Source organism: Oreochromis niloticus, linkage group LG13 (assembly GCF_001858045.2).
Source record: "Oreochromis niloticus isolate F11D_XX linkage group LG13, O_niloticus_UMD_NMBU, whole genome shotgun sequence".
Lineage (NCBI taxonomy): Eukaryota > Metazoa > Chordata > Actinopteri > Cichliformes > Cichlidae > Oreochromis > Oreochromis niloticus.
Genome location: NC_031978.2, coordinates 7208110 through 7221279, shown reverse-complemented (window position 1 = coordinate 7221279; position 13170 = coordinate 7208110). Strand labels below are relative to the sequence as shown.

General features: G+C 37.9%; 1 protein-coding gene across 2 annotated transcripts in view; it reads right to left on the bottom strand.

Annotated features, from left to right (window-relative positions):
* Window positions 1–13170, bottom strand: part of LOC100710372 (contactin-associated protein-like 4) — an 80614-nt gene that overhangs the window by 36568 nt on the left and 30876 nt on the right. For both annotated transcript variants that reach the window (XM_025897766.1, XM_025897765.1), the window contains exons 4-5: window positions 8831–8978; window positions 7162–7365 (exon numbers count right to left, since the gene is read on the bottom strand). In XM_025897766.1, coding sequence (XP_025753551.1) covers window positions 7162–7365; window positions 8831–8978 — 352 coding nt within the window. The remainder of the gene's footprint in view (window positions 1–7161; window positions 7366–8830; window positions 8979–13170) is intronic.

Genomic DNA, 13170 nt, shown 5'->3' with positions numbered 1-13170 from the left:
TGAAGAGAAACAGGGAAACTGAGCAGAGGTGTAGTCTGTTTTTTTCTATACTAATAACTTCTGTTTTGGGTGAAATATTCACTCACAAGCCACTTTAAACCTGTTCAGCTGCTCATTACACCAAATCACATGGCAGCAACTCTATGCATGTAATCATGTAGACATAGTTAAAACAACCTGGTCAAGCTCACAGTGAGCATCGCAGTGGGGAAGATGATTTAGGTGAGTTTGAATGTGGTATTGTCGCACTATTCCTGGCAGGCTGGAGTATTTCAGAAACTGCTGATCTACTGGGATTTGTCTGCAGAAGCATCAATAGGGTTTACAAAGAATCATCCAAAAAAGAGACAAAGGTCCAGCGATCGGTAGTTCTCAGGGAGAAAATGCCTTGTTGATGCCAGAGGTCACGAGAGAATGGCTAAACCGCTTCGAGCTCATAGGAAGGCAACTCAAATAACCAAAACCAGGGAATGCAGAAGAGCATCTCTGAACACACAACACATCGATCCTTGAAGCAGATTGGCTTCAGCAGAAAAAGACCACATTGGATGCCACTCTTGTCAGTTAAGAACATGAAACTGAGGCTACAATCCACACGTGCTCACCAAAACCTGACAACAGATGATTGGAAAAATGTTGCCAATGTTGTCAGAATCTGGCTGAAGACATGTGAAAGCACGCACTTGTCCTGCCTTGTATCAAAGGTTCATACTGGTGGTGGTGTAATGGTCTGGGGGATATTTTACATACTTTAGGCCTCTCAGTTCCAATTGAGCATTGTTTAAAGTCTACAGCCTACATGAGTATATTGTTGCTGATCATGTACATCCTTAATGACCAAAGTGTACCCATCTACTGATGGCTGCTTCCAGTAAGATATTGTCCCTTGTCACAAAGCTCAGATCATCTCAAACTGGTTTCTTGAACATGATTGTGAGTTCTGCAGACTCAACTAGCCTCCACAGTCACCAGATCTCAATTTATTAAAGGACCTTTGCAATACGGGATCATGTTAATATGGACCAAAACCTCTGAATAATGTTTCCACCACCTCGTTAAATCCAGAGTTTGAATCCTGAATCCTGCTTTCAGTTAAATATTAATAAAACAAACATCATCTATCGTGCCAGCTGAGTCCACATTATTCTTCTCTCATGCACACACATACCAGTGATGCAATACACCTTCATACCAATGGTTTCACAATATTCCAGTGTTAAACAGCTGGTAACAGGTGCCAAAGAGACAAATACATTTATTATAATTATTACATCAACATGGCACCGAAAGCAAGAGAGAGACAGATGGTTTGGGGAAAAAAGAACATGGAGGTAAACAATTCAATACAAGTTCAAAGTGTGCAAGAAGTCAACTTTAAAAATGTTTTATGAGGAAATGCAAGGAAATGCATTCAGCACATTTGTTAAATGTATACATAATTTTTATTTACCAGAAAAGTTCACATGACATCTTTAAATTATTCGAACAAGCCATGAAGATAAGCAAAAGATTTGAAACTCTTGAATTTTTTATCCCACCGTAAAAGCTTTTTCCTGTCCAGAAAATCCTTCTTGGGAATATTTGTTGTATAAGTATCTGATGGACTTTTGGAAATTTCTCAGTATGACATCATCTTAATTTAGAGTATGCCCTCAGAATTAAAAAGATTTTTTCCAATGTTATTTTTACTGTGAAAAGTTCCTCAAAGCTGTTTTAATTTTCAGATAGCAGGTCCTTGTTTTAAATCATTTCAGACAGCTACCCAGGGCAATACCGCCTCATAATCTGCTGTCTACTTCTGCATTTCAGCACTTCGCTGCAGCTCTAAATCTAATTTTGTTAGAAGGCACTGATAGATGACAGACTGATATAATTGTTTCAGTATTTTCATTTTATTCTATTTAGAGTAAATGATTGAGACGGTGTGCGCAATCAGTCAACACAAGCATAATGAACAACCTCTAAATGTGCTAACAACACAAGCTGCTGCTCCAGGAGAAAAAGTTTCTCAAGCAAGCAAAAAAAGTAAGCAAAGAAGAAGAAATTACAGTTTTAAAAAAAAGGAAGCAGGAAACATCGCAAATCAGGACGATATGAAGAATTTACAGTAGAAATACTCTACTTTTCGATACATCTCAGAAACAATCCAGCAGTAAAGTAAGTGGACATGTACCCAAGTTGTCACATTGTTAAAGAATTGGCTCCTTTAGAGCATAAGTAATATGGAATATCCAGAAGATCAATGAACATATTCAGTAGTTTCTAAACATGGCAACCAAATCCCAAAAAATTTGGGCCTGCTCCAAACTCAAGTCCATCCAAGTCTCACAGGGCTTACAGCTAATCAGTTTACAGTTCTGAGTCAAACATAGCCTCTGTGTCACTGAAATGATTCAGCTGTGGGCTGTAAAATTAAACACAGTCGGCTCCTTCTGACATGAGCATGTTGCTTCTTGGATGAAAGCTAAGCAGCTTATTTACAACCCCGTAAGACTGAGTAAACCTGCAACACCTTCGCATCAGTCAATACAGGCAGAGCAGAATAACAAGGTAAGTCAATATTGTAAGACGGTATTGAACATGACATGCAGCCCACAATTCACTGTGACAGCTGAGCTGGCAGAATGAGTCATCACCTGCATCCAACAGCAGGGTCGAGAAGAACAGCCACTAAATGACAGGAAATATTTAAATATTTTACACCTGTAATAATTCATCATGTGCTATAAAAAGCTCTGAGTGCTCATAATAATGCAGGCGATTCCCAGCTGCCTGTTGGGAGTAAAATACGACCAGTCGCTTTTGACATGTTCGGCATTCTGATGTGCCGCCTAAGACTCCTCATTTTGTCATTTTGATTTGTCATGTGTGCCTACATGGACAGTAAATGAACTGTACTCTGTTTGTGCAAATGAACGGGAGTAAAGGAGACACACTCTATCAACAACTCTAAATGTATACCGTTGTGTACAGTTACGAGCCTTGGGACATGACCCCTCTGTTTAGGGAAACCTCACTATTTTGGGGAAGCCTGAAGGAGTCCTTTTTGGAGCTTTTTTTCCCCTCTTCTGTGGTGCCTGAAAAAAGGGTAGAAAGTACAGCTTTACTTGTTATTACTGCAAATATCTACAGTGTATTTGTAGGAGGTATAGCGAAAACTCTGGGGATGTTGTCTGCTCACCTGTCATTTTCTTGACATTACATATTTCTGCAAAAAAGGCATTTATATTTTATACCTGTCTCCTAAGGGATTATTTTTACATGTAGAAAACCTCCAATATTTCCATGATATATATGTATATATTTATATTTTATACCTGGTAGGCAGCTTCTTTATTTTACAAGAGAAAAGTGCTACATTTTTTAAGCAGCACTGTCTTCATTCTTTACCTAACAAAGAAACTTGACCAGAGGGCACAAGATCAGTGAAGAATGACTGCTGGAAGATTTGCTTTCACTAAATAATCAAAAGCCAAAATAAAAGAGAACTCAGCTTAATTACAAGCTTAAATAGGTATGACCCTGAGAACTATAATCCAAGAATTTGATGAATGTATAGTAACCATGAAATGGGTTGCTTCTGGAAAGAACACATGAATTTTAATGAGCCAGCGTATTTATTCAAACTGGGCTCGAGAGCTAAGCATCGTCTGTTAAGTACTGCTGAAGGCTGCATTGTGAAGGTGGGCAAATAAAACTCTCAATCTAATGCTGGTACAGGTGCAAATCAGTCAGTTATTACCTTTGCTGTAATTTGGAAAGTTAAACTTTTAAAGAAGTGCACAGAATGATAAAGGGCTGAATTATCACAGAGTGATTCACTGAGCGAACAAAACTTATCTGACATAGCACGGCCAACTCTCTCCATGCAGTTCTGTGAATATGTGCAGAAAAAGAGGGACATCCAAAAATGCATGTTTCATCCCCTGTGTGAAAGTTAAGCTACATTGTCCTTTCTTCTCTTTACCTGTGAAGTGTTTTGAAGAATCTCCTGTCAGTTTTTTACATTAACTCAAGGTTTGATCCAAGGTTGATCTTTGGCTGGCGTAAAAAAACTGCTTTTCAAAGACTGTCATGATCAAGAGGTCAGCGTTCAAAAAGCTCAGTCATCTCAGTCAACTTTAACCTGATTCTTTGAATGTTTTCATAGTGATTATCTCAGTGGGCTGCATGCCTTTTGCATTTATTCTTTTCAGCATCTTGGAACAAACCCACAGATCAAGGATGGATTCTGGATGAACTGATGTTTATTCATATGCTCTTTAAAGAAAAACACATTCAGCAACAAAATTTGCTTTAGGCCAAAATTCAAACACAAATCACAGAGAGCTGCTTCTGACAACAACTCCCACCAGAAACTCATGACAAAGTCTCATATCTGTGTAGCAGCTAAAAGGAAAAAAAGAAAAGATCGTGTTACATCATTAACCTTACTGTCACCATTCCAACAGTGACATTTCTGTCATGGCAAAAAATGTTTTTGAATGAACTCATTCAAGCTTGCATGTCCAAAAAGTGAAAAAACATAAACTCAGTCTATTTTCACACAGTTCTTTAAAAACCTTCAACAAATTTAAGCAATCTGTGTTGATCATGTTCAAGCTGAGGAATTTGTTTTCACTGCAGTACAATCAGGAATCACAGTTGTAAATTAGACATTTCAGTCAGGTCTCATGGGTCAGCATGACTTTGAAACTAGTGTAATTCAGGTGGAAGAATGTGTTGTCTCTGCACCACCTATGTTTTGGAACTTTATTATAAATTTCACAGAAATTTATATTTTTAAGTTGTTAGTTGTATATGCAACCTAAAAGTACTGCTTTCAGGTTGCACATATATAGGAAGAAGGGGGCAAGTAGGTAGGAAAATAATGAAAGAGAATAGGACAAATAAGCACAGTCCCACAGTTAATGGAAGGTAAATGACTCCATTTCAAAACAAAACATAAAAAGAAAGGCAAGCAGAGAACTGGAATGACATATTCAAAGGATGGTGATATATTACTAATGCAGAACTATTAAGGCAGAAGAAGAGACTGAGTGCAGAGGGCAGAGGGGCAGAGATAAACCCAACCACAGCAGCCAATGAAATAGGGAGTGGAATGACAAAAAGTAAAATACCAGAGAGAAAACATGCCCAAAAAGTCAGCTAGCCAATCAAATATGGACAGAGTGAGTTTTTGTTTTTAATTGAGGCATTGCCGAGATTGGGGAGTGACAATAATAACAAGTCCCTACGATGACATACTGAACCCTGATAGGATCTACGATATTTTCATTTTATCCACATAAAAGCAAAATGAACATCCTGTTTAGTGAAATAAATTCAACGAAGCGCAGCAGAAGTATAAAGGTTAGACGTTTAATTAAAACCAGAGAATTACTTGGAGGAATATCTTTTATGAAATATTACTGTACTACACATGGTAAATGTCAATTCAGCATATCCTGTAGTGATGAACTGAAGAAGCATAAACCATAGATAAATGTGTTCTTCTCCACCATAAAATCTCTGGGATAACATTAATAATCTGGCAAGTTTGCCAACCAAATGAAAAACCAATAAAATAAACCATTGAAAGGTTACCTTGTGGCAGCTGGTTCTTACTTGATTTTTTTCGTTAGAAACTATATATATATATATGTATTACAGTTCTTTTAATATTATGTAACACAGCAAACTTCTTTGAAATAGCAGTGTGATGGAATAAAATATTGTGAAAAAAAAAGTTTTCTCATGACTCTGTGCAGTAATGGAAAAAACAACCTTATTGCTTCCAGAGGAATTAGGAGGGTAGGTAACAGCCAGGTGCTACTAATCTAGCCCACCTAAGTGATCATCATCAAATGTGATCACCTCCATAAAAGCAGAGGTTTTGGCATTCAGGTGTGTGTTACTACACAATGCCAAAATCTTCCCAGGAGTGGATGTCCTAGCAAATTCACCTCAAAGTCAGAAAATACAATGCTTGAGATGCCTGACGAACTACATCTCAGACTCCAAAGTTATCATAACACTGCAATTAGAAAAAGACTGAACAAGTATGGTTTGGTGAAAGCCAAACACAGCATATCAGCACCTCATACCAACTGTCAAACATGGTAGTGGAGGGTTGATGATTTGGGCTTGTTTAGCAGTCACAGGATCTGGGCTTCTTTCAGTCATTGAGTGGACCATGAACTCATCTGAATATCCAAGTACTCTAGAATCAAACATGATTCCATCTCTCATTTGCCAGACAAAGCTTGAATGATACTGGGTCATGAAACATGGCCCCAAGCACATTAGTAAATCTATAACAGAATATCTGTGAAGGTTCTCAGTCATCCAGGTCATCGTAGTCTAAAGGAGCTTGGAAAGAAAAGCGTCTTTAAGTTTCTTGAAGACGTTTCACCTTTCATCCGAGAACCTTCTTCAGTTCTAAGAGCAACTAGTGGAGGGTCCCAGACTTTAAGTCCTATAGGAGTGTCCCCCCGAAAGGGTCATGGACCCCTTGTTGATCCTCTACCTAATCACAGGAGCCAAGGTGTGAAAACGGGTGCGGGTCACAATCAGCCAAGGTTTTGGGTGAACCCACTGTGAAAACTAGCCCCACCCTATCATGTGATTTACTGAGGTCAAATGGCCGAGGAAGTGAGTGTGCATTAAGGCGTCTGGGGAGGGATCTCCCAGAAAACGAATCAAGGTGTTGCAATGGTCTAGTCAAAGTCAGACATCAATCCAACTGAAATTCTGTGGTGAGAACTTGAGAAAGCTATGCATAAATGAAAATCCACAAACTTCAAGGAGTGCTGTAAAGTTGAGTGGGCCAAAATTCTAGACCTTGAATGATAAGACCTGACCTTGAAAATAAGGTTTCCCTTGTAGTAAAATTTGTTTTCATGTTTTTATATTATTCTTTCAAGCGGGAAGTCTTTGCTCTTTTCATCTAAGAGTGTAGGATTATGCATATACACAAACTCCCCTGTCTAACAACAATGATGACCAAGCAACGTTCAAGAAATACATCCACCAGAAAATGCTGCAACATCAAAACAACTTTCATTTTATAGCTACTGGTAATTCACCACCAAAATGTTTGTTAGTTGTTTTAGTTTGTTCAATAAAAACAGCAGCACAGGCAGTTTCCACACTGCATGAATAAAAACCTCAGAGTTGTACCTTTTCTGATGAGCAACTGAAGTTTTCCTTTTTCTAACTCCAAGGTGAGGCTGTGCCCATTCTGTCCCTCTGCGTGAAGCAGTATCCCAGAATTCTTCAGGGTTTTAAACTTCAGGCTGATGCTCTCACTGGACATCTGCCTCGGCCTGGGAGTCAACCTGTAGAGGAGGCTGCTTTGGCCATTGAAACTCAACACGTCAGAATCTTTAAAAAGACACACACACACAAAATCATTACCCTGGATTCAGATGCTTGTAATTGTCATAATTCATAACACTCATTAAATATTTAATTATGCAACCCTGCTTTCCAGAAATCCCATCCGATATGCTGCAGATTTTGCAATTTCTTTTGCAAAACATACATTCTGGATTCTTCATCTTCTACCTGCAGTGTTCATATACATATAAAATATTAAAGTAAACGCTTCCCAGAGGCAAATTAATATTTAAGCATCAATAAAAGGAGAAGCAAGTATTCAAATGATGTCTGACTATAGAAAGCAGATTAATGACCACTGTGCAGCTTTCATGTCACTCTGAAGAAAATTATACACTAATGGTAAAAGTGTTGCTTAAGAACACAAATCTCTGGCCTACAGTGTCTCTATTGAAGCGTCAAATTAGAAACGCCAACTCAGACACATCAGTTATTGGATCCAGTGCATGTGAACTTCTACAAGTGACAGAAAGGCTGAAAGCACCAGAAAAAAAATATACCTTCAAAAAGTTTGTCTGTCAGGGCTGGTATATTATATGCTTTACATAAATCTTCTATACTACCACTGTTAAAGTGTGTACCCTCAAGTTAGTGCAGTTAAAAAAATCAACTGAAAAATTAATTCCTTAATCATATAAGATTTTAATATTTAAATAGAATAAACTCATATAAGATGCCCTTATGTGGGGTGAATCTTTGGGGCTTGAAATCTGAAAGACCTTAGTTTTGTTATTTACAAAGTGGGAGATCACATACAGTCACAGAGTTACAGAGTTGTGAGGTATATAGTGTGGAAAAGTCACAAACTTTCTGTGCGGTGCCAGCAACATGTCAAAGTCTAATTAAACCCATTAGCATTAGCACCATTAACACTAAAGCTACAAGGTTATATTTTCACACCATGCTGAACCAGGCAAGGCCATAGCTCCTCCCTAACCTTCTCCATCCACACTTCCTCTCAGCAGGTGTCTGGTGAGCTCCTACTGTCTGTTTCACCTGTGGCTCATTTCTACTGTAATCAGCATTGATCTGCCGCCTCTTCACCAACCCCCAAGGTACATTTACATCCCCTGTTTTATGCACACATTGGTTTATTTATGCCTTTTGGGGGGAAAAAAATCTTTGATTAGGTTCCAAAGGTAAAAGCAATGAAATTTATTGTTTAATTCTAAGAATTGGTTAGCAAATGCATTGATGTCCAACCCTTTCACAAGGCTATGCAAACCTCTCCCCATTAGATGCTAAACATAACAAAAAATGAAAAGAGACACTGAAAAAGAAAAAGAAAATATGCAAAATATAAGTCAATCAAATGGGAATATACAGTAAATACAAAATGTTATATAATTTGTCCCTCATGCAAAAACAAAATTAGTGTCTAATCTACTGTCATGCTTTCAGTTAATGTCTGTAAGTGTAGAGAAACAAGTACTGAAAAACAAAAACTGACTGTAAGGACATCCATAGGTTTCCAGTCTGAGTCCAATCCGACCATTAGGGTTCCAGTTGAGAGGAATCAGGCGGACGTAGCGAGCGATCACTTGGTGCTGAAGCTTATGCTGAACCACACTGTCTGCATTACTGTTACCTGCAAATGCCTTAAAGAAAACAAACAAACACATAAAATCACAGCTGGTTTTGTGGCTTTGCGTTCATGCATCAGTCGACTCATCTTTTGGTTGTGAGACACTACAAAGATAACTAAAATTTCCTCCTGTGGACATTTATTGTAGTAGGACTTCTTAGAGAAAATGAACATTTCATCTCTTCATTGAAGCTGAACTACTATCCCCAAGGTATCTGTGAGAAGTGATGTGTTTGATTTTTCTCCTAATGGAGGGAATATTGTTGAGATAGGGCCACGTTTCTGGTGAATGGTTTCTCAATCAGGTAGAAAATTAGATTTGTGAAGCAGTAGTTGTAGTTTTATGTGCGTTAAATGCTTTGGTAAACACGTGGTCCGTGGAGAATAACATTTATTAACCTCTGCAATCCTAAAACAGCCTGTCTGCATTTTGTTTTAGCCGTTCAGCTTGGACGTGATGCATTAAAATTTCTCTATGTATGTTCCAAACCTTTAGCTGACTGTTTTTCCTTTTCTTCTCCCTCCCAGAACCCAACAGGGACATAAGTAAAAGACTTTTAATAAGTAAATGAGTTCCATTATAAATTGCAGAACCTAGTCTGTTTTTCCTAAAATACAAGTGCTTATGCTTTTTCTTAATATTTCCTCTCTTGGTGTTTTTCAATTAAAATGTTTCACTTGAAAGGTTACTTTGTGTACCTATTCTGATCATTATTTTTAATTAATATGCAAATACTGTAAACTCAACCTAAACAGCAGAATTGTAGCTCTGCTAGAAAATAAAGGATGGCTCAGTGAGCAACGTCCTTCACATGGAGGACATCTGCCCAGCTGGAAAGCCCTTAAACAAACCATTCAGTCCCCGCTAGCTCGAGGCTCTGACAGGAGGGTGTGGAGAGTGAGCTTAGCCACTAATTCAAATCACTGCATTGGACTTCTTGACCTTGTTTGAAGTGCCAGGTAGGTTTGGTTATATAATAATAATAGTAAATTATTACTCAGGTTGTCTTTATCTTACATTAACATATGTATAATGATCTAAAGGGAGCAAATACTTTCATAATAACTTGTTTTGCGAGCTGCAGTAGGTTTTTCAGCTGGTTGTGATCAGCTCATATTCACTGTTTTTTGAGGTCCAGCCAACTGAATTCAATGAAATGAAAGGAGTTTTAACTGCTTGACACTTTAAAGTTGGTATAAAAGGCAGAATTCAGTGAGTGACTCTAACGAGCATCATCACCTTAAATATAGACTCATATCTAATACCCTTGATCTACATCCTAACATTTAACCATGAATGCCACAGCCTCTGTGTACCAAACATAATTCAGCAAAACACGTTTAGATAACACTTGCTTTAAAAAAGTAGTTTAAAATGAACAAGACAACATATGCATAGTTTAAGTTTCCATTTTTTTAAACGTCACTGATGACACTCAAAGTGTCAACTATGTAGGACAAATGTGAATTTGATAGAGGACACATTTTGTGAGAAACTGCACAAAAATGCTCAATGTGTGCATGTTTACATATGATGATATGTGAGCTGCTTGAATAATTGCATTCGAAATGACCTGCCTCTTAAAAAAGAAAATTTGTTTCATATAAATTGTGGCCGAAACTTTATTTACACTTTGACTATGAACAAATTCAAGGGAAGAGAAAACAGAAGGGATGTGTTGAAGGTGTAAGTGGGCTGTGGGATGTTATTATTTTCTTATTACTGGGCAAGAAATCTCCATGCTGTCAATCTGCAGCACACAAAAAACTAACTAATTAAATCATAATATGTGTTATTCTGTGTATAAGGTTTAATTGCTTGTGAACTGAAGGTGCCAGAATGCTGTTTCAGAACACTTTAACCACTACTAAACCTACAAAGTCAATGAACATCCAGGAGCCATAACATAGACCAGGACAAATCTGCTACACTAACATTAACAGAAAAATGTTAGAGTTTAAAAGACAATATAACCCCATCTTAAAAACACTGTTTTACTTGACTTTTGTCCTGTAGTGTTTCTAAATGTTCTTTTGAAACAGAAAAAATTGGCCTAAAGCACAAAAAGCCTTTATTTCAGAATCTATTCATGCAGCATCAGAAGGAAATGAAAATATGTTATGCAAATCTATTAAATTTACCTCTATTGACACTTAAATAATTTGTATTTCTTAATTAGACCCGTATATATCCCCAACACCATCTTCTCTTTTATACCTCTACAGCTGATGTGAAGCATGAAAGAGGAGAAGATGAGAGCGAAAATTAAAGAATGAGCGCTTCACTCAGCCTCACAAACTCTGTCCTCTAAGCTTAAAGGAAAAAGAGGTCCTGGAGGAATTGTGACTGATGAAGCTGCTCAACAGTCGACTCTGTACCCTGAAAGCTGTGATAAACTAGGCTGACTAATATGCAGAGCTTTGGAAGGACTTCTGAGACATGCTACAGATTTATCCCGACTTATGCTGTGTGTGAAATCAACAAGCTTTTAAGCTGTGAGAAGTCTTTTTTGTTCTCCCTCAGAAGGAGTATTAAGCTGACATTAGTTTTACTCTTGCTGTGAAAGTCTTAACTCTCCTAATCTTTAAAAAAAAGCTATTCGCCACATCATCCGCATGGCTGGGATTCTTTTCTTCATAAATCAGCTGCTGCAAGGCAAATATGGCATCATTACCCGCTAGGTGTGGTTAAAGCAAAAAGTTGTTAGATCTTAGAAAGTGATCAGAAAATGTGATGCTAATTACTTTGGATTTTATACATTTGAATAAACTGGAAGGTAGTTGTGAATATTCAGTTTCTGACCAAGCAAATATATCACTAGTAATGAAATGCAGACTCCTGGAAAGGTGACCTTTTTATTAAGTTGACTGAACAGCTTCCTTCTTTTCTGACTTCTGATATTTTCATATTTTTGCTGCTTACTTTCTGCAGATTTCTGTTTTAGATCCAGCATTTTAGTCAAGCCCAAGATCACCTAAAAACACACTCTCGGTCATATATTTTTTAACAGTTTCTAAATTATTAATGCTGTTATAATAACATAATTTTTCCAGTCTTCCTTCCTCCAAAGAAGGAATCAGAACTTAGAGGAGAAAAAACACAGAGGTTTATGAAAGAAAGTAACACTAACTGAATTTCATTTAGCTCCTTCAATGCCATGGCATTGCACTGTCACTAAAGTTTCTTTCCACGTGGTTCTAGACTCCTTTTTAGTATTTTTTTTTGTTTTTAAAACCCTAGAAGAAAAACTGGAAATATAAAATATTAAATTTTTCTGTCCTTGCCACAGCTGGAAAAATTGGTTTATCAATTCAACAAAATAATGTGGAACATGCTCAAGGGAAAAATTTATATATATAAAACTTTTAAATGCCACTCAACCTTTAACTCCATCGGATGTTTGCCTGCCAATGACGAGAAAGCAGCATCACCTAAATTAACACTGCAGGGGAGTTTTTAGAATTGGTTCCCCTAAATTTGTTCAGGTCAGAAGAGGCGATGCAAGCTTGGCACCTTACTAAAGACACATATTTAAATAATACAAAATTAAAAAGTACATTTTACAATAAAATAAATAATTTATGTTTTATACTTTTAAACAGTAACTCCCTTCACATCAAAATCCCCCAAAATCAGTGTGCAATTCAGCAGGTCAGTCTCCCCAGGCCCCTGCCTCTGCACCCCGCTTGGCTCACATTGCACCTGACCTTAGTGCCTGTCTTGGTGTGTGGTTAACCCACAGGGCAGCAGATTGATGCTATTTTTTTTTCCCGCTTCAGGGCAACATCTCCAGTGCAGATAAGTCAGAGGTCAAAAGAAGCCAGCTGAGATGGTTCAGGCATTTAATTAGGATCTGTCATATGTGCCCAGAGGCGCCATTTGCCACTAGTTAAACCTAGAAACTGTTAGGGCCCCGGGTCAGTGGGGAGACCCCGAGGGCTGACAAACTTTAAACTACAACGGTGGCCGTGTACAAGAGACTTGACCTCCCTCAAGGGGCTCCATCTGACTACACTCACTGCCGTCGAAGTTGTGTACATGTTTAAGCTAATGTAATGACAACAAGGAGGAGTTATCCTTCTGGGAGTGACAGAAAAAAGAGGACGAGGGAAAAAAAGTAAGACAGTGGTGAGTGGAGCCAATAATAATCAAATATTAATCAATAGATCCTGCGCCCTGCATCCTGCATTCGGATTCACAACTC